The sequence below is a fragment of the Lampris incognitus genome, chromosome 19, assembly GCF_029633865.1.
Source record: "Lampris incognitus isolate fLamInc1 chromosome 19, fLamInc1.hap2, whole genome shotgun sequence".
Lineage (NCBI taxonomy): Eukaryota > Metazoa > Chordata > Actinopteri > Lampriformes > Lampridae > Lampris > Lampris incognitus.
The window spans coordinates 16682309-16709808 of NC_079229.1; the positions used below are offsets into that span (position 1 = coordinate 16682309).

The following is a 27500-nucleotide window of genomic DNA, read 5'->3' on the forward strand; positions in this document are numbered from 1 at the left end:
CACACACATCCACAGAGGAATTTGTGTGTGGAAAAAGGAGGAGAGTGAGTTTGACAGGTAAGAGAAGCTCTCTCGTGTACTGGTGGGCTGCAGAGTTCCTGCACATGTGTGCGTGTGTGTGTGCGTGTGTGTGTGTGTGTGCTGGGTGGGTGTGTCACAGTGACAGAACTGTATTCATTATGCAGACTGAGATGTTTACAAAACACCTTTCACACAGCCCTTCCCTCTCGCTTCAACCCCCCCCCCCCCCGGCGTCCCCGGGTTCGCTGTAAGGATAGCACTGCTGCCGTCTCAGATTCATTTGTTCTTTTTGCAGTGACAAAAATGCCTCATTAAGTGAATTCTTAATAAAGGAAAGCAAAAGACAGCTTCTCACAAATTCTTTCATCTCTTGGAGGATGTATATGTTATATATATATATATATATATATATGTGTGTGTGTGTGTGTGTGTGCGTGCGCACGCATGTGTGTGATTTAAACAGCAGAGCCCCCCTCCACACACACACACACACACACACACACACTTTCTTATCACATGGCTGTGTTTGTGGGTGCCTGTAATTTCAATCATACATGATTTGTGTCTTTCCTTGTTAGTGTATGTGTTTGGTTTGCGCACCGAAAGAAACAAAAAACGACGTGAACATTTCGCACTCAGACTGTATTTTTCTGCCTAAACTGAAGAAAAATTACGGCATGCAGTACAAATGGGGCTCTTTCCTGTCTTTAACTGCGGAACCAGGCAGCTAATGAACACACACCGACAACGTCTTTTACATACAAGTGTGGGTCTTTGTCTGTCCTTCTGCGTGTACGTTTATATCTATAACAATACACATTCCATCTGACTACTGCATGTATGCATTGAGAGATAGTGTGTCTGAGTGTGTATGCATGTGTGTGTGTGAGTGTGTATGCATGTGTGTGCGCGCGCGTGTGTATACACAATGCGAAACTGAAAACGTCTTTATCTCCTTTCATCAGCCTTTTTTTTCCTGAGGTAATATGGGCTTGTTGCTGGGTATACCTTCTTTTTGGAACGCCACCAACTTCCGGTGCTATCCCGTGGGCCCCTGGGGGCTATTGGAGACAAAAACAGCCCCGCTTGGCCTAGCAAACAACAAAAGCGTGTTTTGTTCCTTGAAAGTATTTTAAACACATACCAGCACTGCCTGGAAGGCTGCCAAGTGTAGAATTCCATCAGTGCTACCACCTCCCTAACACATGTTACTGCTAACCGCCGCTCAGCCCCCAAGACATAGATGTAACACTAGATCATCACCAATGGATCTGCTGGCAGACTCCACTGCTGGAGGTATGTGCCATCCCGCTCACGCAGGTACGGAGGGTCTTATGTACGCCGCACATATTGTCACGGGAAGACGAATGAAAATCCCTCAATTCAGTCTTTCGCTCATACGAGGTTAGCATGCAAAGATGCCAGGACCTCCTAACCTCCACACACACATGCACTCACACGCGAACAAACCCACAATCACATAAACCATGCCTCTCGGTGGCCTCCTTCCCCTCCTTGCTACCTTTTTCTACCACACTAATAACTCTGAAGAAGCATGTTTCCAAGTGGTAAATTGCCTCTTCTGTTTCTCTCATTTCTGCCTCCTGGCAGACATGCGTGATTACAGTTTTGGGGCCTGTCCATAAGAGGGAGGGCCTGTCAGCTAGCTTAGCTTAGGTCACCCAATAATAATAAGCATCCATCGCATAATGGCTGCCAAGCCAAATAAATGAATTATCACAATGAGTCTTTCATACTAAGTTTCTGCTGCTCCTCTCTCGCTCTCTCTCTGTCCATATCTCTCTCCCTTACCTCCTGTCGACTGCTTCTTCCTCACTTGCTCACCCTTTTTTTTTTTATTCCACTTTACAGATGTGCAGTTGTCAGCAAAAAAAAATGGAAATCAGTAATGATAGAGCTTTTTGGAGAATTTGGAAAATTGTACAACGGCATAGTCGAGTAAATAGTTGTGCCCTCCATTCTTCCCAGTCCACATATGGGCGCACACACTCACACTCACTTGCAGGGACGGCTTAAGTGGGTCTGACACATAAGGCAAGGGTCAATCTGAAGTTCACAGCTTCCTGACCTCAGTGGCCTCTCAACCTTTCTCTCTTTTCCCTACAAACGCTGTGCATATTACAACAAAGAGGCAAGTTAAAAAAAAAAAAGACCGTAGTGAGTTTTTACAGTGCAATCTATTTGTTCTAGTGGAGCTGCACGGCCATGTAGGACCTTTTTTATGCTTCACCAGACTCAGCAAGCATGTATTTTAAATTGTACCCCCACCCATTAATTTGTGATAGAGTGGTAGATAATAGGAAACACCCTTACTTACTTTTTATATGATTGCCTGTGTGTGTTCCTGTGTTCATGCGTGTGTGTGTGCATGCATGTGCTTTTATGTGCATGCACGCATGCAAAGTAAGTGTATATGTGTGTATTTGTATGTAAGTGTATGAGGTGTCTTGAAAGCCAGCCCACCCCCCACCCCACCCCACCCCACCTTGAAAATGGATCAGTATTTACATTAGTGTTAGATTTAGACAGTGTGGCTCAGCCACTTACTCCCTATTAGCCATCTTGACCCCAGCCCATTAGGTCCTAAAAGCCCCCGCTTGTCTCCACCGCCGCCAGGTGAGACTGACCAGACCCCCCCATTTCCCTGAACCATTTCTCTCTTGTCATTATCTTTTTTTTCCACTGACTGATATCATCAAAATGCTAGAAATGCTAACATTTCAGATGGAATTATCCATTTCCAAGGATGCACAATGGAATAAATATCACTGAAATGCTAACAATTTCTGAGAGGGATCATCATTTTCCATTTTACTAATGTGCAAAAAAATACTTCTGGGAATCCAAGGCCAGATAAAACTGACAGAGAAGAAATCGAGAGAGATATGCAGAGCAAGAGAGAGACGGAGACAGAAAGTTCATCGGAGAGGTTTCTGCTAAATGTTATGTGTATCATTACACTTTACTTCCCCAGTCCGAGGTGACGGGAAATGATAAAAAAGCTCTGGCGAAAAGAGAGAGCAAAGGTTTTTGACCATTTTTTTTCTTTTAGCTTTGTTCAAAATGGAAACTTAACTGAAAAATGTCTCAGAGTAAGACAAAAGAGAGAGAGAAAAAGACAAACCAAGACAGACAAAGTGATTGAGAGGCCAAGGGGCTGAGAAACGAAGACAGACAGAACAAAAGAGAGAAAGAGAGAATGATACGGAAGAATCTAGATGAGTGTAGCTGGGCTCAAATCACTAATTACACATTCCTGGGCCTGTGAAGGGGAGTATTGTTTCCCAGTTAGCCCCAACCCTGTCGCATGGTTTCACTTAGCACAAAACAAAAGGTACAAGGAACAAAACACAAGCCTAATACCAGTACTGCTAATGACAGAGAAATGGGAAAAATTATCCCTGGGGTGGATCCTCGTGAGAAAATGGCTGGCGATTACCGGACAAAGGCAGTTCATTTTGAAACTGTCACAAAATGGCAGACTGTCTGCTCTTTCTCTCCTTTCTTTTAAGCCCTGCCTCTTTTGAATGCATGTGCCATTATGGCTTTTCTTCTCTCTTTTTTTTTATCATACATAAGCTCTCATAGATATCAAATACTAAACATTATACACTTGGGTAGCCCTACATAGAATTTATACAGTTACACTGGATTGCAATAGGACCTATTTCCCTCTTGTGCAATTCTCGCTATTTGCATTCACTCAATAGACAAAAAGGATAAGGTTCAGGCTTACTTAACGGGAGTGGGTGCAGCTTGTGTGTGTGTACATGTGTGCATGCATGCACGTGCACGTGCACGTGCATGTGTGTGTACGCAATTTGGAGCTACCTCTCCCGGGGAGAACACAATGAGAGAACCTCTTCAGCGAGGCCGTTTTGCATATTGCCACAGGAAATCAAACAACGCGCAGTTGACCTACAAGATGGCACACTTGATCTCTTCCTACTTTCTTTGCAGATGACAATCTCGCTTACTCTCGTCTTTCTTTTTGCCTTCTCCCTCTTTATCAAAGACAAACAATTAATAATTAAACCTGTGCTACACAGGCGCACACACTCAGCGATTAACATGCGACGTCCGTTAGTCCAGATGAACACAGTCCAACGGGCCCACGGTTGCCATCCTCGGACAATCTCTCCCCTAAACTAATGATGACGATGAGCTCTGAATGTCGACATGCAGGACTCTACCGTTTTCAAAGGGATAGCCGTGGCGATGTTAGGATCCCCTGGCTGGTGGAGTTTGCCTAGGAAGCAGCCAGCTAAAGGAAGGATATTGTTTTCCCCTGAAAAAGCCTCAGCCGCAGTCCGCATACCAGGGTCCACTCAACATACCAATGGGCTCTTTGAAGATTACTCAAATGTTTGCCTTTGTTCCCCCACTCCCTCTACCCCTAGTCCTGACCTGCACTCCTGCCAGCACTAGGAAGAGGGGAGAAAGGAAAGGGTCAGAAAAAAAAGCGGAGGAAAAAAGGAAAAGAGCCCACAGACTTATATCTTCAGAAAACAGTAGGGAAGCAATCCTACCCTCAACTGCATTCAAACCCAAAACGGCCACCTCTGCAGGGTATCTGCGACCACAGCAAAGGAATAATATACTTTGGCCACCAGCATAGTAATCTAAGCATATACGATGGAGGAGGGTGGCGTATTAATGCATGGCGGTCAGTATGACATCAGGGCAATAAATGCAATCAGCCATCTGTCCACCGTTTAATTGCAGAGCATGCATTTGTAGACATCACACTCCCTATTGCTGCAAAAGAAAGTACTGTAATGTTGTTATTACAATTAAAAATGAAAATTTGAAAGGGTTAATTTAACTAAATGTGCTGACCCCCCCCCCCAAAACTCAAACAAGTAAGTGGGCTTTCTATCAGGTCTATTTCAAAGCATTAGGGATTACCTCACAGAAACTAAGCTGCTTGAACTCACAGGAGGTCACTGCTATTGTGTTGCTGCAGGGCTAGAAGGCCAATGGCACAGACAGATAGACAGCAGGAGAGATCGGTTCCTCTTTCTCCATCTTCCCTTGCAAACACGCTTCTTCTATCCTTCTCCATACCTCTCCCTCGCCTCCTGTCACTAATTTTCCTCCCATCTCTTCGCCTTCCCATCCTTTCTTCTACTACCCTTCTTTTAGCCCTCTCCCCCCCTCTCACCATGTAATCGAATATCTCCCACTACTTATCTATTCACTGAGCACCTAATGGTTAAAATCAATTACAACTGGAATGCTGAATCCTGAGCCACATGCTGATGACACCGAGAGAGAGAAATAAAGAAAGAAAGAGAGAGGGGGAGAGAGCATAAGACAGAGAAAGGCAGATGGAGAGAACTGAGACTGTTCCAGGGGAGGGACAATTACCTCCAATCGATTGATTATTGATCTGGAAGGGTGTTGAGGAGTATTCCAGTTCAACTATGTCCATATCAATATCCTGATAGGGTCATGAGAAAACAAAACAAAATACAGCTGCTCGTGCTACCTAAACACCACAGCACAGCTCGGAAAATATTTCTAAAAAATGACTCCTGAGTGTCAGAAATATGATGTAAACACATGAACTATACATGAGAATTTCTGCACAAATCAGGTGCTCCATTGAGTGTCAGGTGATTCTGAAGGTCAAGTTTAATGAACTCGTAAAAAAATTTTTTAAAAAGTAAAGGTTCTGTGATCCTGACATCCTGTGATGTTGTTTAAGTGCGTCTGATTAAATCAAGGCATGAAAAACATAAAGCAAAGAAAGTAAAACGTGTCCCGGGTCATCACATTTTAAGATCACGCGCCCCGTACGATTTCACACCCCCTCGGTTTATCTGTGTCCTAGGACGCGGACATATGAGGAAGGGAGGGGAGGGGGAGGCTGAGGACGGATGGAGAGGATGGCAAGGGGAGGAAGAGTGGCAGGAATCAAAAGTAAAAGGGAGGAGGTGTATTTTCTGGGGGGTTCGGTGGCAGGGGGTGTTAGATGGGGCGCTCAGATATAAAAAAAGAAAAGAAAAAGACAAATTCCTGCCAGCTCCTTTGTTCTTGCGTCCCTGAGACGGTCCCGTCCTTTTTTTTGGTGGTCTAGAAGACAGTGACATCCCCCTGCACACCCACCCTTCTCCCTGCCACCCCCCCACCACCACCCCAACGCTATGGTTCCCATACCTGTCAGCCCCAATCTGCTTCACAGTCCCCTGCACACAGACAAACGGCTTGGCCCCGACCTGGCCCGGCCCAAATGACCCAGAGCACAGGGGGCGGGGAAGGTGAGGACGGGGATGATGAAGAAGATCACATCTGGCTGCTAATACGAGAGGGGAACCACCTCTCTCTGTCTGTCTATCTGTCTCCCTTACTTCCACATACAGACACACACTCACCTTGTTTAAATAAAAAAGGTCAAAAAAATATCAACGCTATCTTTCATCTGCTCCCTTACCAATTCACAAGAAAGTAGCCACAGGGGAAGTGGAGGGGGGCAAGGGGTTGCTGGGGTAATTAAACAGTACATGCAGAGTGTCAATCAGGAGTCGGACCAAAGCCGGATGTGTGCACACATGTACATGTACACACACACACACACACACACACACACACACACACACACACACACACACACACACAAACGCTGTGCTGACCATCTGGTTATGGCACTAAAAGGAGAATAGGGGAAACTCTTATTAATATCTATGAGGATTATTGAGAAGAAGGGGGAGGGGAGAGAAGTCTGTCTATTCAACGTATCCGTCAAACACACAAAGCGACAGCACAGACATACACACACCTGCTTTTATGCTTTAATTACATGGACCTCGCCCCCTCCCCCAGTCCGCCATCCCCAGACCTCTGAAAGATTTCCATTGTAATCCCCACGCAGGTGAAAGAGGAGACGATTTGAATAATCTACTAACCAGCGTCTCTTTGCCACACTGAGAGAGGAAGAGAGAGAGAGAGAGAGCAAGAGAGGGAGAGAGAGAGAGAGAGAGAGAGAGAGAGAGAGCGAGAGCGAGAGAGTGAGCAAGGGAGGGAGAGCGAGAGAGCGGGAGGGAGGGAGAGAGAGGGAGCGAGAGAGCGGGAGGGAAAGAGAGAAAGCAAGAGAGGGAAAGAGAGAGGGAGCAAGAGAGGGAGAAAGCGAGAGAGTGAGCGAGGGAGGGAGAGAAAGCAAGAGAGGGAGAGAGAGGGAGCGAGAGAGTGAGCGAGGGAGGGAGGGAGAGGAAGAGAGAGAGAGAGGGAGGGAGAGAAAGCAAGAGAGGGAGAGAGAGGGAGCGAGAGAGTGAGCGAGGGAGGGAGAGGAAGAGAGAGAGAGAGAGGGAGGGAGAGAAAGCAAGAGAGGGAGAGAGAGGGAGCGAGAGAGTGAGCAAGGGAGGGAGAGGAAGAGAGAGAGAGAGAGCGGGAGGGAGGGAGAGAGATTCAGAGATACAGAGCCAAAATGAGCTAAATCTAAAGAAATAATTTTTGTAGCAAAAGCAAGAAGCAAGTGAAAAGCAAGAAGAAGAGAGAACTCTGGAAAGAGAAGGCGAGAGAGAACTTCGGTTAAAAGGCAAAAGGCGAAATCAGCCCTACTGAGGTACGCAGGAGCGTGACACACTTTGCTTTCAGGGACAAAACCTGAGAATCTTTTTTTTCTTTTCCCACAGTCTGGAGAATCTAGTGCGAAGTATATCAACATTCCTTCTTCGGGGGGGGGGGGGGGGGAGAAAACCAGAAACTCCTTGAGTTGGCCTTGAGTATTAGCTAATAACACAGTAATCAAGAGCCCGTGTCCGAGACGACCAGGACACGGGCTTCAGCGGGAAAGAGTAACTTGAGAATAAAGACCAGTTGAGTGTGTATACGTGTGCACATGCATGTGTGCACCGCTGTGCCCATGAGTGTCAGTTTATCCGTGTAGGTCTGCCCCTTACATTTGTGTGCACCCATGCGCCGGTGTGAGTGTCATAAACGGCACTGTGCATTTGAAATGGATCCACTCTCTTTTCTATTCCAGGGGCCAGCACAATGGCTTTTTATGCAAATCTGAGGGAGTCAATCTCCTGTCCATTTCCCCATCACATAGGTCCAAATGACAGTCCAATAATTAGGGCTGCATATATATAGGGCCATTTGATTTTCAAATGAGAACGGCAGGGTTGACCCCTGCTAACAGCCAAGGCACGGAGGTAGACTTAATATCACAGATGCATAACCACAGCCATCTCCATCAGAGCTAGATGGAGGGAAATAAAAAGTGGTGGAGGGGAGAAGGGTGGGAAGGCTGGAAAAAAAACAGGAGGAAGAAATATATGCAGTAGGGGAGGAAAATGAGAGAGGGTGGGGTGGGGGCGATTTTCTTTTGATGAATCTAAAATTCCGGTCCCCATACCCCCCCTCCCCTCCCTCCCCCACCATCCTCCTGTTTAATTTGCCCCTCCCTTCGTTTCCCGGCCTTGGTGTTGCCAAGAGGATCATGGGTAATGAGATGGCCTATCTGCTGCTCCCCAGGGGAGTGATAGAAAGAGACAGAGAAAGAGAAAAAGAGACAGTCCGATAAAAACAAAGGGACGGCGAGAGAGAGAGAGGCAGAGGCAGTGCTTGTGAGAGAGACGGAGTCTGAGGGAGACACACGGGGAGAAAGTGTGTCAGAGAGACAGACAGACAGAGAGACAGTCTACCATTTTCCTGGACACATTCCTCTCCCTCGACTTCTATCCCCGGTCACAAAAACCTTCATCTTGATGTCACTATCTGTCTTCTCTCCTACTGTGGGGATCCCCCTCTCTTTTCCTCTCCACTTCGACGTCTATCAAAGTGATGAGAGTTATACGGTTCTTGGACTCTAAGTTCAAAGAGCACAGAGAAGAAGGAAGGGGGATATTATTGAAAAGAAAAACAGATATGAAAAAGTGCAGTCGACCCCACACTTCAATTTCTGTTTGAATAATCATGGTAAAGTAAGACGGACATAGACAGACAGACGGACGGAGTGAGAGATAGAGGGTGTGGGGGTTGAATGACGAAGGATAGTTTGAGATTCGTTCAGACAACCATCTGAAAAACAGGTGTGGTGACTTGTGTGCGTGTGTGTGTGTGTGCGTGCATGCATGCATGCGTGCGTGAGTGCATGTGTGCGTGCATGCGTGTGTGTGTGTGTGTGTGTGTGTGTGTGTGTGTGTGTGTGTGTGTGTGTGTGTGTGGTCCTTGACCATGCCACATTGACCATGAACATTCTCAACTGCTAATGACCCAGGGGCTAGCACAGCCCAGATCTGTCTCAAAGCTCTGCAGATGCAGACACATACTGCAAACCCTACTCCCTACCAGACACACAGCACTTGTGAATTGCACTGACAGATTTATTCCTGTTTCTATGTGCATTAGCTCCAGTGTTTGTTATTAAAAATCATAACCAAGCCATACTTCACCACATTCAATGCTAACCAAAACAAGACCCAGGCCAGCTATGGACACGCTATGCGACAACAGCGTTTAACATCGGGCTTACCTCACAGGCAGCTAGCTAGCAGGCAGATGTTACGCCTAAACATCTTCCATTTGGTCACTGTCCTACAAAAGGCCCGATTCATCAAAATGTCGCCGAGTTGAGCATTAAGAAAAACAAATTCTTAATCATTGCCACGTGCAATTATCTAGTATTTGCAATGCATTTTTGAAGTCTGGTTTGGCATCAGCATCCGAACATGCATTACACGGTCATATCCAATGTCAGTTACACTGGATTATCTATTAAAAAAACAGCGATTAATCAGATTTCTGAGAAATTGTTTTTTTGTCGACCAATGACAAGTGAGGCGGTGACCTCTACTTTCTCCATATAAGGCCTATAACTTCCCTGCCACCTGCTGCGTCCATGCCACGAGACGGCGAGGGACCATGTGCTGCTAATGTCATTTCCCCCTCGTCCTTTCAAAGTCTGGGAAAAAACCGGGGAAAAAAAAAAAACCTTTGAATTCTCTATTCCCCTCAGAACTACTGCACTGCCGCTACAAAGAAGCCATAAAATTTCCTGAATATGCTTTTTGTTTGTATCTTCAAATGGTTTCCCGTGCCATAAAGATATTCTGTGTTTCCAAAAAAAACCAGATGGTAAAGTCGTCAACACTCGGCCCTTTTGTGTGTCCAGCCAAGCTACCTCCATCCCCATGTGCTTTTCACCTCCACCAATACATAAAAGGAGAGGTGCTTTTCTGGTCAAATAAAGAAATGATTTTTTTTTTTACCTCTACTTTCCCACTTCTCAGCCTTTACTCTATGAATTCCACCCGCCCCCAGCCTTCACTTTACTACCACATGTCCGAGGGTAAAATAGTGGGATGGCTGCCAGAAGCATTAAAAGCGTCATCTGTGGAACAGATTTGTTGAGGGCTGTGGGGTAGGTGGGTGAGTAGATGAGGTATAGGGGTGGATGGGTGCACAGAGGGGGCATTGGGATGACCCTCTCTCTCCTCAGCCAAATCGCCCACTCCTCTGCATTCCCCGGGCTGATTTGTTGGGCAATGGTGTCTGTGTGTGCCTTAAAGGACCCCCCCCCCCCAATTTGTTTTGCCTTGGCAAGAAAATGGGTAAGAATTAAAATCGGGAATGTATTTAGACAAGCCCAGTGCATTGATTTCCGGGTTTGACTTACCTTTTGACTTTATTCAAAACTGACATAAATGGCTTTTTTTTTTTTTGTACTTTTGATTGACTACATATGTTTAACCCAAACTATATGGCTATTGCCTTGCATAACCGACTTTGAAGAAACTGCTAAATGTGGCTCGCAACTGTGAAAAATGCATGCCCATACCCATACACACGCACACGCACGCACACACACATACACAAACAAACTCACTAACAGAGGGCTCTGTCAAAGGTCCCTGATGGTAGCTAAGTGAACCAGATTAGTGTAATCAAGCTGATCATGAAGGTTATGACTTACGAGGACGCTGGCCGTTACATGCGGCACAGGAAGTGTCGGTGTTACAGCATCGGTTGAATGCCGCAAACTGCAACCACTGAAATGTGGGACTGCTTTGCAATCTTTGTCCCTTTCTGTGCGTGTGTGTGTGTGTGTGTGTGTGTGTGTGTATTATATATATGTATGTATTTATCATAGAGGTTGCTGTTCAACCTTGCCTTGATGTTGACCTTTGTCTTTGCCGGAGTTAGTCTATACCAAACTCCTTTTATGCATGCACCCTGATCTTTAACCTTCTTGAACACCTCTATTGCATCTTTTGTGTGTGTTCAGTACAGCAAAGGAAGAATTTTTCATATTCTAAATGCTTAAGTGAGTATCTGCTGTTATTAGTCAATGCCAGTTGCCAAACAAATGAAATACATATTTTCAATGGCGTTCATCTTGCATACAGGGGACCTTTGCATAGTTATAAAGGTGACGTGAAAGACTGCTTCCTGGCTTCCTTAGCGTAGAAATAAATAGTGCTTGCCCCCAAACCAGTGGCATATCTGTTGAAGCCTTTCCCTACTGTGGGCCAGCAGCCACGACAGCGCTACTAGGTACAAGATTAGAATTCGGAAAAATCTATTCCCATGTGACAGAATCAAACAGACGCAGTTTTCTGCGAATAATAACACTAGACCATTTGAGAGGCTTTATATAATGCTCCTAAACAAATCCCTAATATAAAGGAAACAACTTTCTACAGTGAGGCATTTATAAATTTTAACATTTTTTATGTAACCGAGGAAAAATCGCTGTGGGCAAATACAGCTCATCGTCCTCTGTCCGGTACAGCCTGTCTCAGTTAGTGCACTCCTCAATCTGCGCATCTCAAGGTCCTAACAAAGTCAAGTAAGACCATTTTAAATAAATAAATAAACCCCAAGAATGCAAACACAGTTAATCCAGTCACCACTTGGTACAGTTGCTATAAATCAGCAGTTACAGGTACATCCATAAATTGTGTTTATTTGCAAAATGCAAGTGAGATATTCACAAAAGGCCTTTGTTGCATATCATCCCCTCTCCTTCCTGCCTTTCTTGCTAACATTTGGCTGCAGACACGGCTAACGTAGCCTAATCCAAATTATGGTCTGACAGTAAAACAGGAAAATATAGCTCTAAATTTCAAATATAGGAAGTAAGCTCGACTCTTGTTTTTACATAGTGTTAATGCTAGTGCTTCTCCTTGCGAAGTGTAACACCAACCTGGGAAGAGACACACACACACACACACACACACACACACACACACATACACACACACACCTAACACTGCCAAATGTTGTTTATAGCAGTAAAGAAATCCTCATTAATTTAATGCACTTGATCCTGTAGGTTAAAGCCTAGGAAATGCGGCAGCATCCCATTAAGCTGTAGGAGTTGTTTGACAAAGAAAGTCCATTTGAATATATGGAGAGGAAACAAGCTCAAGCTGTCATGGCTTAAGAAGAGGGAAGATGCCAGATATCGGCCAAGTCAGACAGCCCTTACAGATGCTTTTATTGCTTAAAGTGTGAAGTTAAGTTAATTATTAAGGTCAGTAAGTTGCGCCTGTTTTACTTCATCCCACTAATAGGTGACTGAATTGGTAACCCCGTGACCAATCACAACCAGGATGATGTTCCACTTTGGCTATCTGGAGCTGTTTTGCTACCAGTTAGCCCAAATATGGGAAAACTAATAAGGGGTATATCTGTCATCGTTGATTTGTCTATATACATAGAAATGTGCAAATGTATGACCATAAAGATTAATCGACATCACTTTTGAAGGGAAAACTCTTTTTTTGTTTTAGCTCTGTGGTATAGTATTTAATGTCAACTGACCAGAGTGATCTGTCAGTACATATTTTTGGGCTGAGACTATTGAAAAGGTTAGGATCAATACAGTATCTATGTGCAGGTTGTCAGTGGGCTGTGCTATATGTTTGATGCATTAAAATGTCAATCTCCTCCAAAAACCTCGTACCCCCAAACATTTCCTTTTTCCAGTAATAACTGTAGTTAGTTTTGTTAACACCACCCGCCACACCCACCTCAACCCATCCCCAAAAGTGGACCACATGTCATGAGCTCTGCACAAAGAAAAAAATAAAATAAATATTGACAATGTGTGCTGGAATGTGAAAGGAAGAAAAAAAGGTTTTCCTTTGAATGTGTGTAGTGTATATTTGATACAGAACATAGTGATCAGAGGGGGATGGGTTCCCCCCCCCCTTCTACTTGGAAAAAAGTTACATTTCGGAAAAGTTAGGTTTCTGCAAGGCATATGCAAGGAAGAATAGCTTCCATACCTTGTAGAGGCGGATGGCGGCCTCGTGCCTCTGGTTGGTGGCGTGTAGCCGCAGCTTATCCACGCTGTTGCTGTAGTAGTCGCAGGCATTGCACTTGAGATGCACTGGGTTGCCAATGGCAACGCATTTTAACCTCCACTGGTTGGCCTTGCCTCCCTCCTTGATGTGGGCCACTAGCTGGTGCTTCTGCATGTGCTTGTCTGTCTTGCAGTGCAGCTGAAAGTTGGCTTTGAGCTGCGTGTTGTAGCTGCACAGCTTGCACTGGTAAACGTCGCCCACCAAACAGCGCCACTCTTCCTCCGGCAGGGAGCGCTCAGCGTTGACGTGGGCGTTGAGCGCCTCCAGGCTGTCCGTGGAGTAGCGGTTACATACGGCACACTGGTAGAGGCGCAGTGAAGGGTCACTGATGGGCGGCGACAGGGAGGAGAGGGAGGAGGGGTCCGATGTGGACATGCCCCCCATCCCGCCCGAGGTGAGCAACGATAGGTCATCTGTCATCAGCTGACCGCTGGCCAGACGCAACTCCGCTGACAGATCATTATTCACTACAGAGAGAGACGAAGAGATAGACGGGGAGAAAGCAGGTTAGAGATAGCTAGAGATACAAAGGCGTCTGAAAGATGAGGTGATGAGAAGGATTACAAAGATGGAGGTGCAGGAGGGATAACACGTTGGAGAGAAAGGGCAAGGAGTAGGTACTGTAGGTGAGACACGGTGCTAAAAAAGGTGCAAAAAACAGAATGGAAAAACTGCGAGTGGAAATCAAAGGCTGCCAAACACAGCAAGGGATAAAGGATGGAGAAAAAGAGAAAAGGATCTTTTTTTTATTAAATGAAATTAAGTGCGGAGAGAAGAGTGAGTCCTCCATGTAGGCCTCTCACACACAAAAGGATTTGATAAAATAAAGCCTCACAGAGGACTTGGGCTCCCTACAAAGCCTTGCCTATAAAAAAAACCCTAATAGGATTGAATCAGGATCAATTACAATCATCCTTTTCAACTGCTAACTCACTCATCAGATAGCTTTAATTACCACCCTCATCAATGGCGGGGCGGCGGTTTTAGGGCCACGAGCTCCTCTCTCACACACACAGAGACTTGAAAAGTTGATCAATACATTACACACAATTTCTCTTTCTTCTACCCGCCTACTCCAGAACAAAACACAGATCTGCCATTCATGTAATTGTAATTAACTCTTTCATTTGATCCCTTGCCTCTTTCCCTTGGTGCTTATTACCAAAGCAGTATGTTTCCCTCCCCGAATAATGTTGACTTAGCATTTGACTGGCGCACAAAGAATTTAGCAATTACACGTCTTCTGCCTATCTTTTTTTTTTTAACAGTTAAAGTATAAATCTGCCAATTAGCGGATGAGTAGGAGGGAGAGTGTGTGTGCATGTGTGTGTGTGCGTGTGTGTGTCTCTCTGCCCATGTATTCATGTAAGAGTGAGAATACATGAAAGTAGAGCTTGCAAAGACCTAAACCTATGTACAGCTGCGCCTCACTATGGGGAGCAGTGTGTGATCAGAGTAATTCACTGAGAGTACATCTGCCGGCTGGGCTGTGACCTCCAGCGCTAGAGGAGGGAGTGGGTGTGTAACACTGCAGGGTCATTGTTAAATCTCTCTCACTCCTACGGGAATCCGCTTCCTGCTGTGTGCATGCTCGGGTGTGTTTGCGTTGGTGTGTGTGTGTGTGTGTGTGTGTGTGTGTGTGTGTTGTGATGTGTGTGCTCTCTTGAGGATGAGCGAAGGTGTGTATGTCTGTGTGTGTGTGTGTGTGTGTGTGTGTATATATATATATATGTGTGTGTGTGTGTGTGTGTGGAGGGGCGGGATTAAGCTGACTTAAGAAAATTACGAATGAAAGATTAAGAATAATTCTCATGTGGTGTCTCATAATCATTTTTTAATCAGTATGAGGGGTCAGAGAGAGAGGAGACAATGACAGAGGGACAATACGAGAGGAGAGATAAGAGAGAAGGAGAACGGGGGGGGGGGTCCAAGGTAAAAGGAGTACAATAGAGAAAAAGGAGGAGATGATGAGAAGAATTGAGAGCAAGGAAGAACAAAAGAAAAAGAAAACGAACAATACTACGGTGGTATCAGACATAGATGAGATGCGATATATTGTGAAACGACCGAGTGCAGAATAAGAAAACAAGGCAGAAAAATAAATACAATGCTCGGAAATAGTGAAAAAGAAAACAAAAAGGCTCAGCAATTTGTCACACCAGCCACGAAGTTGTATGGAAATAAGGCTTTGCTTTATTTATGTATGCTCTGACCAAATCATGTCACCCTAATGTGATGTTTTTATCCCAATGATTCAACAACATCAAATAAACAAAACTAGCCTAAAATAACCTCTTTAAAATCACTCACATAGGCCAGATCCTAGCGCAGCAGCAGCTCCGGGGTCTAACTGGAACGGGTTAATCATCATCTGGGTCTCCGGAGCGCCAGCATTTGCCGGATTCTCCAGCTTGACACCGGCCAGGCCCATGTTCTGGGCCAGGTAGTATTGGTAGAGCTCTGCTTCGGCTGGGGCGAGGCCGAGATGGAGGCTGTGCTGGATCTGCTTCATGTTCTGCTGCAGCAGCATCATGTTGTGCATGTGTTTCTCACTAGTCATATGGATGCGCAGGTTTCGTGCCACGTTGGTCTCATAGTCACACACCTGGGGAAAGCAAGGCAGGGAGTATTGATGAATAGTCAAAAAGAAAAAAATGCCACAGACGATTGGCCAGGAGTAAATACATATTTTTTTTGGGGGGGGTTCTCCCTTTTTCTCCCCAGTTGTATCCAGCCAATTACCCCACTCTTCCAAGCCGCCTCGGTCGCTGCTCCACCCCCTCTGCTGATCCAGGGAGGGCTGCAGACCACCACATGCCTCCTCCGATAGATGTGGAGTCACCAGCCGCTTCTTTTCACCTGACAGTGAGGAGTTTCGTTGGTGGAATATAGTGCGTGGGAGGATCACGCTATTCCCCTCAGTTCCCCCTCCCTCCCCAACAGGCGCCCCGACCGACCAGAGGAGATGCTAGTGCAGCGACCAGGACAGATACTCACATCCAGCTTCCCACCCACAGACACGGCCAATTGTGTCTGTAGGGACGTCCGACCAAGCCAGAGGTAACACGGGGATTCGAACCGGCGATCCCCGTGTTGGTAGGAAACGGAATAGACCGCTATGCTACCTGAACGCCCTCAGCAGTAAATATTTTTGAGAGCATTTGATAATTCAAACTTGTTTATATCATCATCCCTCTAAATAAGGCCATTAACTCTGACTCAGTTTAATCCAAATCCATGGCGTAGTCAAAATACATATTACATGGGCATTGAAAGAAAAAAGGGAAGCCATTGTAGTATTGATATTCATAAAACCAAAAAAAATTGAAACGCAGTAACAGCAAAGAACACAACCTTGCATTTAGGAATTTAAAGTTTAAATTTCTTTCTCACTTTGCGCTTTGGAAATCATATCAGAATTTGCTATGGTTGCCACTTTATTATGACCATAGATCAGATGCTGTTGCAAAATAATAAGACACAGTGACGCAAAGGGAAATAAGTGGCCCATTGTGGCAACCATGTAATAAGAAAATCAGTTTGTTGCTACTGCTGAGCTACAATGATGCTCTTTTTCTGTTCATTACCTCACAGCGCCAAGTGGGCTTCTGTTTGGGCTTGGATGGTGAAGGCGCACCACAGCCACCACCCAGACTGGCGCTTGGCACTGGATTGGCATGGTTGTGGTTGTGGTTGTGGTTGTACTGGGCCTCACTGCCACCGTTCTGGAGTGTCTGTACGTTGTTCAAATGCTTGTCTGACTGCATGTGGATGCTCAGGTTGCCCTTGGTGGTGGTAGAGTAGTTGCATACCTATGGAGCAAATCGCAGAGGGTGCTGTTTTTTTTAAATATCCATAAAATTATCTTATATAAGAAATAGCAATTGAATTAGTATTATGTGATAAGGATAACACATAGAACATAGTTTATAATTTTAATTAATATTTTCAGTAAACCCTAAAATGAAATGTTATATTTCCTTAAAAAGCGCTAAATGAATAAAAACTAATGATCTTGGCTATTTTTATAATTTCAAAGTAGGAAAAAGTACAGACAAAACAAGCATAAAAAGGATAAGTGCTGTGAGAAGAAAAAGATTTGGAATGGAGATAGAGAATAAGGTAGACAGACCTCACAGCGAAAGGGCTTGTATCCACAGGTGTAGCTCTCGCCTCTAGCTAAACGTGGGTGAGGCTGGCCAGTACGGCAGTACACACACGACCCGCCAGACTCAGGGTGTTTCTCCTTCATGTGTGCGTCCAGTGTCTGCTGGTACTTGTAGTGCCAGTTACACTTGGGGCATTTCAGCGTTTTGCATGAGTTTCGCGAGTGCATCATAGTCATATGACCACCTAGAGACCGTGATGATCCCAGGACTGTGTCACATTTGGGACACTCCACCCCACTACCTGGAGACCCCTCACCAGGACCTGGGGTACCGGGGGTCCCAGGGGTTCCAGGGGTACCGGGATTTCCCGCGTGTTGGTGAAGTGGCCCCGGACTCTCATCATCTCTGCGCATAATCATCATGTCAAGGGGATGGGAGAAGGGTGAGGATCCATCCCGGCCTGCCAGGGCTTCGCTGGTGGAGTCATTGCTGCTCTCCCGGTCTCTGGCTGCTGCCAAGGCAGCAGACAAACTGCTCTTGTCCATCTCAAGCTCCTCACACACAGCCAGGGAGGAAGAACAGGAGGATGCAGGGCCTTTGCTGTCACTGTTGTGCTTCAGCACACTGTTGGACAGGGGGGAAATGCTTTGGTTTAAGAGAGGGAAATCTTTGCTACTGGTGCTGTTGGCCCGTTTACCTGTCATCACCATGTTAATGGTCTGCTCCTCCTCCTCCTCTGCTTCCATTTCTACTCCTCCTCCATTGGAGTAAGCGTCATCATCCTGGTCCGGGCTCTCTCCTCCTACTGCACTGGGCTCCCGCTTGATCGGCGGGTACTGGCTCAGGTCGGGCCCATTGGGACACAAAGTGCGTGTGTCCCTAGTGTGGCCCTTGCAGTCACTATCAGAGTCCCGGCCCTCCAGGCTGCTGATAGCAGCGGCAGCAGCAGAACTCCCATCAGAGGTTCTGTGGGCACCGGCCCTTCCCCCGAGGTTTGGGTTGGTCTCGGCCTTTGGCATGGATTGGGTTCTGGGGTTTTGGTCTTTGGAGGAGCTGCTGGCGCTGCCCTTCAAGAAGGCAAAGCCTGCATGGAGAGGATCAGCATTCTCCCCACTATTGTGAAAAGCGTTCCACAAGCCTCGGAGCCCCGGATCAGGCCCAAGAAAGTTGGCAGGTGTGGGAAAGTGGGGTAGCACAGAGTTCGGGGGTGTTTTTGGTTCCAGAAAGCTTATAAGAGGTTCTTTGTCCTTGCCGATGCCCTGGATGATGGCGGAGACGTGCTTGTTGCTCAGCAGCTTCTGCTCCTGCTCGTTCAGGGTCATACGGTGGTCATGGACGGCATGTGTCACGAAGGAGCGGCTGTAACCAAATGACAGCTTGCACAGGAAACACATCAGCACAGGCTTCCGTCGCCCATCGGCCACACAGCCCTCAAACTTGGACAAGTCAACATTGTTGGGGACATCTTTGGACACACAGGAGTTTTTGGCTGCGCCATCCGCCGTCAGATAGTCTTTGTCACCCTTGTGGCGGAGGTCGTAGACACGGAAACTGTGCAACACAGGACCGGCGCCGACCAGCCCTCCAGCTGAGGTATTTGGGAAGGAGGGGTGGTCGACCACCAGGGATTTGCCCCCCAGGGATGAGGCGATATGGAAGGTGTTGATGATCTGGGGGTAGAAGGACATGGGTGCAGCAGGCTGCTCTAACTGCTCCCCTGCAGGGCTCAGGCCGCTCTGGCCACTGCTGACCTGGGCATGGGGGAAAGTTTGGGAGGACAGCAATCCCCTGACTCGGAGAGCTGCAGAGATCTCCCCCTGGCTGCCGCGCTGCTCTTTGGAGTCCTCCAGGATGAAGGCAGAGCCATCGGGCTGGTAGACAATCTCGCCGCACAGGTTCTCCACATCGCTCTCCTCCTCCATCTCCATCTCGCTGTTCATTTCCCCCATCATCGCAGGGCCGCCCTCATGCTCCCCCTCTCCTTCACTCTCCTCCCCTACCACCCCGTCAATCTCCTCCTCCTCTTCTTCATGACTTCCTGCGTTAGGCAGGCGGGTGTTGGGGCAGTGGTGCTCCATGTATTTCTGTAAACTAGAGAAGGAGCTGGAACATTCGTTGCAGGGAATCTCCTTCACAGGTGCCACCGGAGAGGTGGCTGGGGCAGAACAGTCCGAACCCAAAGCTGCACCTCCTCCTGCTCCTGTTAAAGTCCCGGTAACACTCCCGTTGTTCCCGGTAGTAAAGCTTTCTCTCCGGCTCTGTTCGATCACAGGGCCGGTGGTTGTACTAACACTAACAGTGGTGGGGGTAGCAGTGGTCCTAAGTGGGCTCACAGCGGACTCTCCGAGGCCGTTTTCAGGCTCTCCAGCTATGGTGATAACAGGCGACAATCGGTTGTTGTTGGCATTGTTGCTTTGGGCGACACTGGTCTCCATGGCGACGACAGAGTTGTCCTCAGCAGCAGCGTCCAACTTCTGGCCACCATGTTCCGGCTGCCGTGAGGACACCATAGGGGGTGAGTCACAAGTTGCCATGACGACCACTACATAGGGATATCATCTCATCCAACCTAACAGGGACCTGAGAGGGAAGAAGAGAAAAGAAAAAGAAACACAATATGGTTATTGACGGTGAACAAACATTGTTGGCTAACCCTAAAAGCATTGTTTAATTACTTACTCATAACTTGAACATTGTTTTTACCCTACAACCTACACTTATAATGTGTTGTATTACACACCAAGAAATATCTGAGTCATGTTAAGCGCAAACAAATTCAATAACAAGGGACTATTATCTACCTTCACATTTCTGTTTCACGTCACATACTGCCTAGAGATAAAAACTGTTTTAAGCAGCTAGCACCATGACGACTTTTGAAAGAAGGAGAAATCCAATATTAACTGGTAGAAAAGCTCCCACTTGGATCTTTGTCTCACAGCTGACAGACTTGGTTTGTTTGCCACTCCACGGGGGGGGGGGGGGGGACTCATCCTCAGACAAAAGTTTCTCCAAGTCTCCCCCTGACCCAAGGGACTACAGCTTAGAGACAGGGAGATGGAGGTAGAGGCCTAAAACACTAATCCTTCTATCCTGGCAGCCAACAGTTGGATGGTTTAAAGCAGCGGTCCCCAACTGCTGGTCCACAAAGCATTCGCTACCAGGCCACGAGGAAACAATATGATTCGTAAAAAAAATAATAAAAAAAAAATCAAAAATCAAATATATATATATATATAAATAATAAATAAATAAAAAGCCTGAACAATAAACATATAACATTAAAGACTATTTGTGCGGTAATTACATTGAACTTGGCACGGTGTTTCTGTGCTGCGCCTCTCCTCACCATTCCCTGTCATGCCCACAACAGGATGAGGATACTGACGTTGAACTTGAGTAATGCAACGCACACAAGGTCATCAGTCGGTCATCACCCACTTACCTACTTTATGTGTGTGTGTTGCAACTAGCTAGCTACCATGAGTAAAACACAAACGTCGCTTGAGAGTTTCTTCGGAAGAGGTAGGGGAGATAAAAGGTCTAACGATGATGATAACACAGAGACAGCAGAAGCCGAGACTGCAAAAAAAAAAAAGCTTCCTTTGAAAGGAAACAAGACAAGTCGCACCTAAAATATGGCTTTATTGCGACCAATGACTCACATTCTACAAGCCCCCTGTGTATGACATGTGGAAACAAGCCCAGGGCTCCCACTGATTCTGTGATATTGGTGAGTTGCAATGTTTTTATACGTTCATGCATGGAAAACATGAGCTGTGTGTTTAATATCCAAAAGTTACGGTTAATGTCATGATGCTATTTACTTATAAACCTAACCTACGTATGTTGATCATGATTAACACCCCCCCACCCCACCCACCATCAGCCAGTCCCAAGAATATTGTCAATATAAACTGGTCCACTGTGCAAAAAAGGTTGGGGACCCCTGGTTTAGAGGAATACCTCAAGTATTTGGTAAATAGGCACTTTAGTCAACTTAAAATTGTGTGATCAGAAAGTAGTGGAGCGGGAGTCGTTTTATCTCACTCGTGTCCAGCGTTTGTAAAATGAACTGCGGGGCATGCTGACAGCATGTTAAAATAGTGTTTAGCAGGCAGTACAATGTAGGTTTTTCGTAATCTTGAACGCAACCTTGCACAGATACACGTACAAAAATCTTGACGCACAATGCCAAGTTGATCAAAGTGCTGACTTGTAAAAACATGAGCATTCCTTTAAGAGAACAAGCGGATTAGCATGCAAGATCTTTAAGAGTCAGAGGAGTCTTTAATTAGTCACTAAATCTGCTTAGACCTGTTCGTCTAAGTCGGGGGTTGCTAATTACACAGGGCCAATAAACCTACTAATGAAGCAAGTTGGCCATTCTGTAAGGAAATGGAAAATAAGAGAATGCATATCATGATATCACTGAGTATGTGTCTGTATTTGATCTTGCTGAAAGGAACAGCCCCTTCAGGGACCTTCCTGTGGAACAGACAGTGAGGGGTGTAGAGTCAGGAAATCACCAGTGGAGGAGGACTTGCATTAAGAAAAATACATAGAGCCTTTCAATGGTGCCTTTGCAAAGCTAAGAGCGAGAGAGAGTGAGAGAGAGACAGAGAGAGAAAGAGAGAGACGAGAGAGAGAGAGAGAGAGAGAGAGAGAGAGAGAGAGAGAGAGAGAGAGAGAGAGAGAGAGAGAGAGAGAGAGAGAGAGAGAGAGAGAGAGAGAGAGAGAGAGATTGCTTCCATGAGGAATGATGTTTGGAATACCAGTGAGATGTTATCAATCCTGAGCTGCTGCCCATATCTCAACCCCGCATTACTTCAATCTCTTCACTCCTCACTGCAAGGCATATATGCAGAGGCACACATGCATGCGCGCACACACACACACACACACACACAAACACACAAAAGCACGACTATAAACATAAACGTATACTCATAACAGAGTGAAATACTCCAAACAAAGATGATTCTGGTTCTGATTCTAAGCCCACAAAGGAACACAATGCACAGGAAACCATTTTATTTTGTAGTTTTAGACATGTCATTCGTTACCCATCACCTGTAGAAAATGAGAAAGAAGGAATGACGGATGGGGAAGAGGAGGAAAAAGAAAGAGGAAGAGAGACAACATGAGTAAAAGATTAAAAAGCTTCGACTAGCTCTCCTTTTGATGAAAGTTTTCATGTTTGGCTAAAAGTAGCAAAATGAGGATTAGTTCTGCATACAATGGGATCTTGATACTAGTCCTGGGTAGTAGTGCCTAGTACCGGGGCTTTTCAGATACGTAGCATGTAAATGAGATGGCATTAGCAAAGGCTTTAAAGAGCCATGTTAAACTCTAACCCTATCCACCCGCTGTTTAAACTCGCTTTCTCTACACTCTCTTTCTCTCCCCCATCTCTCTCTCTCTCTCTCTCTCCCCCATCTCTCTCTCTCTCTTCCCCATCTCTCTCTCTCCACTCTCTCCCCATCTCTTTCCTCTGCTTCTCTCTCCCCCATCTTTCTCTCTCTCGCTCTCTCCCCACTCTTTCTCCCCTATCTCTCTCTTTCCTCTTTCTCTCTCTCTCACCACAAAGCAATTAGAGGATTAATCTGCTGCAATCCAGGACTAAACAAAGCCTGTGGGTGGGACAGTAAAAGCGTGACAAATGAAATCAAGTGTGCGCGCGCTTGTGTGTGTGTGTGTGTGTGTGTGTGTGTGTGTGTGCACGCACGTGTGCGCGTTTGTGCCGTAATCAGGTCTAATCTGAGATATCCTAGAGATGATTCCATGGGGACTAGTGATAGATTAAAAGAGAAATTATGTTTTCTCTCTCATTCATTCTCTTATTCTCTCCCTCTTCACTGTAAGATTAAGGCAGCTGGGTGAAAGAAACCAACAAATCACATGGAGCGGAGACTGAATTTTGGATGTTATTAGTTAAAACTGGACGCTGTAAAGGACAGGGAGCAGACGTGTGAAAGTAACATGATGAAATGTTGATTTTTACTTAAATCTTATGCATATGCACAGTCACAGGTGCACACGTAAAACCTGGGTAAAGTACATACTAACGTATGAAGACGTTTGATAATCACTCGTCTTTACCAGAGAGTATACGACGTAGTAAGACATCGAGTGCCAGACAGTTTGCACAATGCTGCAAGTCAGGTGAATGTACTTTTGACTGCCTAAACTGTACTAATGCAGTAAACCACATACATCTGATGCACCAATTAGGTGAAGCAGTTGAACATTATTGACTTGAACAAAGCTGACCCGAGGCACAAATCCTTAAAAAGACCTCCTTTTTCTCTCCTTCTCACTCTTTCTGCCTTTCCTTACTTTCTCTTTCCCCTTCTTTGGCTCTCTGACAAACACGCACGCACGCACGCACACACACACGCCTATGTGTATAATACGTGTAATAGCATGGAAATTAGCATCATTAGCTTCATTAGCTTTTTGTTCTCAATGAGGAAGGATCGCAGACAGCCAGAATTATGTGTTGTGCCACAAGAATGCACGGAGCAGACTCACGGATTACACCCCTCAGCTATCCTGTCGGATTATACAAATAGATGTTGCAAGGTTTTTTTTTTAATGAAAGCTTTTTAAATACTGTCCTCTTAGTTTACTTATATGTTTCCTATGAAGATCACCTGTTTTGCCAGAGAGATGTGTGTGTGTGTGTGTATGTATGTGTGTGTGTGTGGATACCCCCCCACTTCTATCTCCTAAAGATGTTTCACCCCAGTTGCCATGACACTTTACCTGACTCACAAGAAAACAAGGTAAAGCCAACAACATTTTTCAAAGAAGATACCCCAAAAGCCCCTCTACGTGCACTAAATTCGAGACTCATTCAGCTTTCTCCAGGTAAAGCATCAATCACACTTGCCTAACACCAAAACACCAGGGACCATGCTGTTGCTACACTACGCCATATACATTTTTCGCTTCTCTTTGCCGACGTCCTTCCTAACAAGGCTTGTGTAAAATGTGATTGAGGGTAAAGCTGTTCAAAAGCAGGAGGTTTGAGAGCTAATGCGACACATGCTGCAGGATTTACTACTTGTCATTGGTGTCATTTCCCCGCTTATTTCATTGGGGAGCAGCCCCCTTTGAATTGTGGCTCGGACATAAAACATTGCAGTTTATGAATTATGCATCTACTAACACTTTAAGTACGGAATTATGTCTTATGGATAAGCCAATGTGTTAAGTACTTGGCACTGACATATCACCCCGATGCTAACAGGCTGAGAGGTGTTTACATGTGCACTGCAAACCAATGATGATGTACAAGTGTGTCTATGAGTGGAGTATGTATACCAGTGTGTCTGAATATGCACAGCTCCAAATATTTGTGCCTTGCGGGCTGCTGCTGTATGGCTGTACACTGCCTATGTTCACGCTATTGCTTCCTCTGGTGCAACTCCAAATAAAGTCGGACATGTCTTCCGCCCTCAGAACACTTGTCTAGACACCTTATCTTTTTAAGACGGCATAAGCCTCGGCCCACCTTAGCCAATTTCCTCTCATGAATACAGCACCGGCGCACTGTGGCCTGGTGCAAGTGTTTGAAGGAGTCCTAATCCATTTAGCAAGTGTTAGTTTAGCACTGAGGCTAACAGGGGTTGTCAGTGATGGACATGGGAGTCATGAGATTCTTGGCCTGGAACTCAAGTGACTTCAACATGGAAAATCAACATTTCATCCAGGAAAAATAAAAACAAAGGAAGAAATTCTTCCAGATTTTAACACCAACAAAAAAGTCCTTAGGCTTGCCGGTCCTTCTCAACGCTGATTACATCTCGTATCGCCTCTGAAGTCAGTGACAGCTTTTTGCTGCCTTTCTTTTTGTTAAGCTCTCCTCCCTGGCCTTCACACCTTTCCAGGCACTAGTGGCCAATAGTTGTTTTTTTTGCCGATCCCCCCCCCTCCCCATGCAGATCATGTTACTGCTGTGCTCAGTAACCTCCCTGTCCACATCTCCCCCGCCCCCCGCCCCGAACCCTCACTCCACCCCCCACCCCCCACCCCACTGCCTTTCTTCGCTCTGCTAACCAACCGCACTCCTTTCCTTTTATTTCAGAGAGAGGGAAAGAGAAAGAGAGAGAGAGAGAGCGAGACAGAGAGAGAGAGAGCGAGACAGAGAGAGAGAGACTAACAATGAAGCCCAGGTTTTTCCACTCTGCAAAAACAGTTCCCTTCTTTTCACAGAAGAACAAAAGGGATGGCCTCCGCTGCTCCTACCTCTGTTTTTTAATTAAGCATGTCCCCCTGCTTTTTACACGCCTGCACACGCATGGACACACACACACACACACCCACACACCCACACACACTCCCACACACACACACTAAATGCACCAAGGTGATTTAGGCTGCAGATCAGATCGCGTGAGAGGCGAATAATAGCCCGGGAATGCCGGCTTTGGACACTGCTCGTTTCAGGGGGTCTGTTGTTGCTCTTCACCTTCCTCCATCTATGTCTGTGTCCCTCTATCCATCCATCTACTTTTTCACTACCTCCTACCTAGGGTGTCATTGTAAAGAAGGTATTGATCCATACTTTTCTTTTCCTGTCTTTCACCACCTTCCCAAGACTACACGCACACATGCATGCATGCATGCATGCAAGCACTTATGCACGCACACGCACACGCACACACACACACACACACACACACACACACACACACACACACACACACACACACTGTCTTTCTGGATCAGGTTATATCAGCCATGATTTGAACTGAACCTGGCAGAACACAGGCACAGTCAGATATTTCACAAAGTCCAGTCAATTTACCCATCTGAAAATAAGACAGCTCAACGCCAATTTACAAGACCTTCATAACATTTTAATAAGAATTGTGCAACAGTGATGGAACAATTGAAATTCACCTAAAAATCAGGTTTGGGGTTTTAGAGTTATTGTCAAAAGAGACCGAAAGTATTTGGCAACTGAACGGGAGTTTTCACCTCCATCTGAAGGAAAAACAGATCTTATAACAATCTTAATGTTGGAATCAAACAAACATCTGATGAGACATCTGAACTCGCCAAACGTGGGTCAAATGAAACCTTCGTTTTACCGTTCAAGTGACTTTTGAGAACCCAGCAAAGTCAAACGACAAAGTCAGACGACAGCGTGAAACTACGGGTGTTTGTCCAATCCCCAAGGTCTCCAAGAAGGTCATCCCTTTCACGGCATGTGGCCCCTCTGCCCAACACCGAATCTTCTATCAAAATGTCACCAAGCGTTGCCCAAAGACAAAGGCGAAGGGCAGTGCGAAAGCGCCTGCATCCATCTCCCACTGTCAGCACTGTGAATAGGCCTCCTCAGGTCTAATTAGACCTGTTTATTTGTTACCATGCAGAAGCAGAGGGATGAATAAATGGAGTGCATGAAGGTGGAGGGGGGAATTATATCCTTCCTCACAATGCCAGAGAAGCTTTGGTCACCATCAAAGAGCCCAGATGCATGCATGCATGTGCACCCACCTACGCACGCGCACACACGCACGCACGCACGCACACACACACACACACACACTACCACAATCACAGAGGAGAGCTTAATGCTCTCTGTTTAAAGTCTTAAAAGAAAGCTAGAGGGAGAAGATTGCAAAGGGATGGGGATGGGCGGGAGGCTTTGCAATGCCCAAGTGTTTTTTCTCCCCTTTACTTCTAAACCACACAAAAGGTTTTCTAGCCCTGGTTTGTCACCAAGATGTGTTATAATAGACACTAGATGCCTCCCCTCTGCAAACACACACACACACACACACATCCCTTTCAGCCTGCCTGTCCCTCCTCTCCCCCCCGTGTCTCCTTCGTGACGAAGACCTTCATTACCAAAAGACACCTTATCATTATTGTAAGGTGCAGCCGAGACCGAGACACCCAAAGTGAGCGCCACTCCATTTAGCACAGGAATCTTGTTCAACAAATTACCTTCTATGCAACAAAAAAAACCAGTGACAAAAATGCCTTTTGGCAAATCAAAATGACTCAACACTGGCAA

The 27500-nt window shown here is 45.9% G+C and overlaps 1 protein-coding gene across 1 annotated transcript in view; it reads right to left on the reverse strand.

Moving 5' to 3' along the window:
- The window catches only part of zfhx4 (zinc finger homeobox 4), a 76088-nt gene that overhangs the window by 29530 nt on the left and 19058 nt on the right, over positions 1–27500 (reverse strand). Inside the window, exons 2-6 of the mRNA XM_056299199.1 lie at positions 19468–20047; positions 17491–19383; positions 16946–17170; positions 15669–15963; positions 13281–13825 (exon numbers count right to left, since the gene is read on the reverse strand). Coding sequence (XP_056155174.1) covers positions 13281–13825; positions 15669–15963; positions 16946–17170; positions 17491–19383; positions 19468–20001 — 3492 coding nt within the window. The 5' untranslated portion in view covers positions 20002–20047. The remainder of the gene's footprint in view (positions 1–13280; positions 13826–15668; positions 15964–16945; positions 17171–17490; positions 19384–19467; positions 20048–27500) is intronic.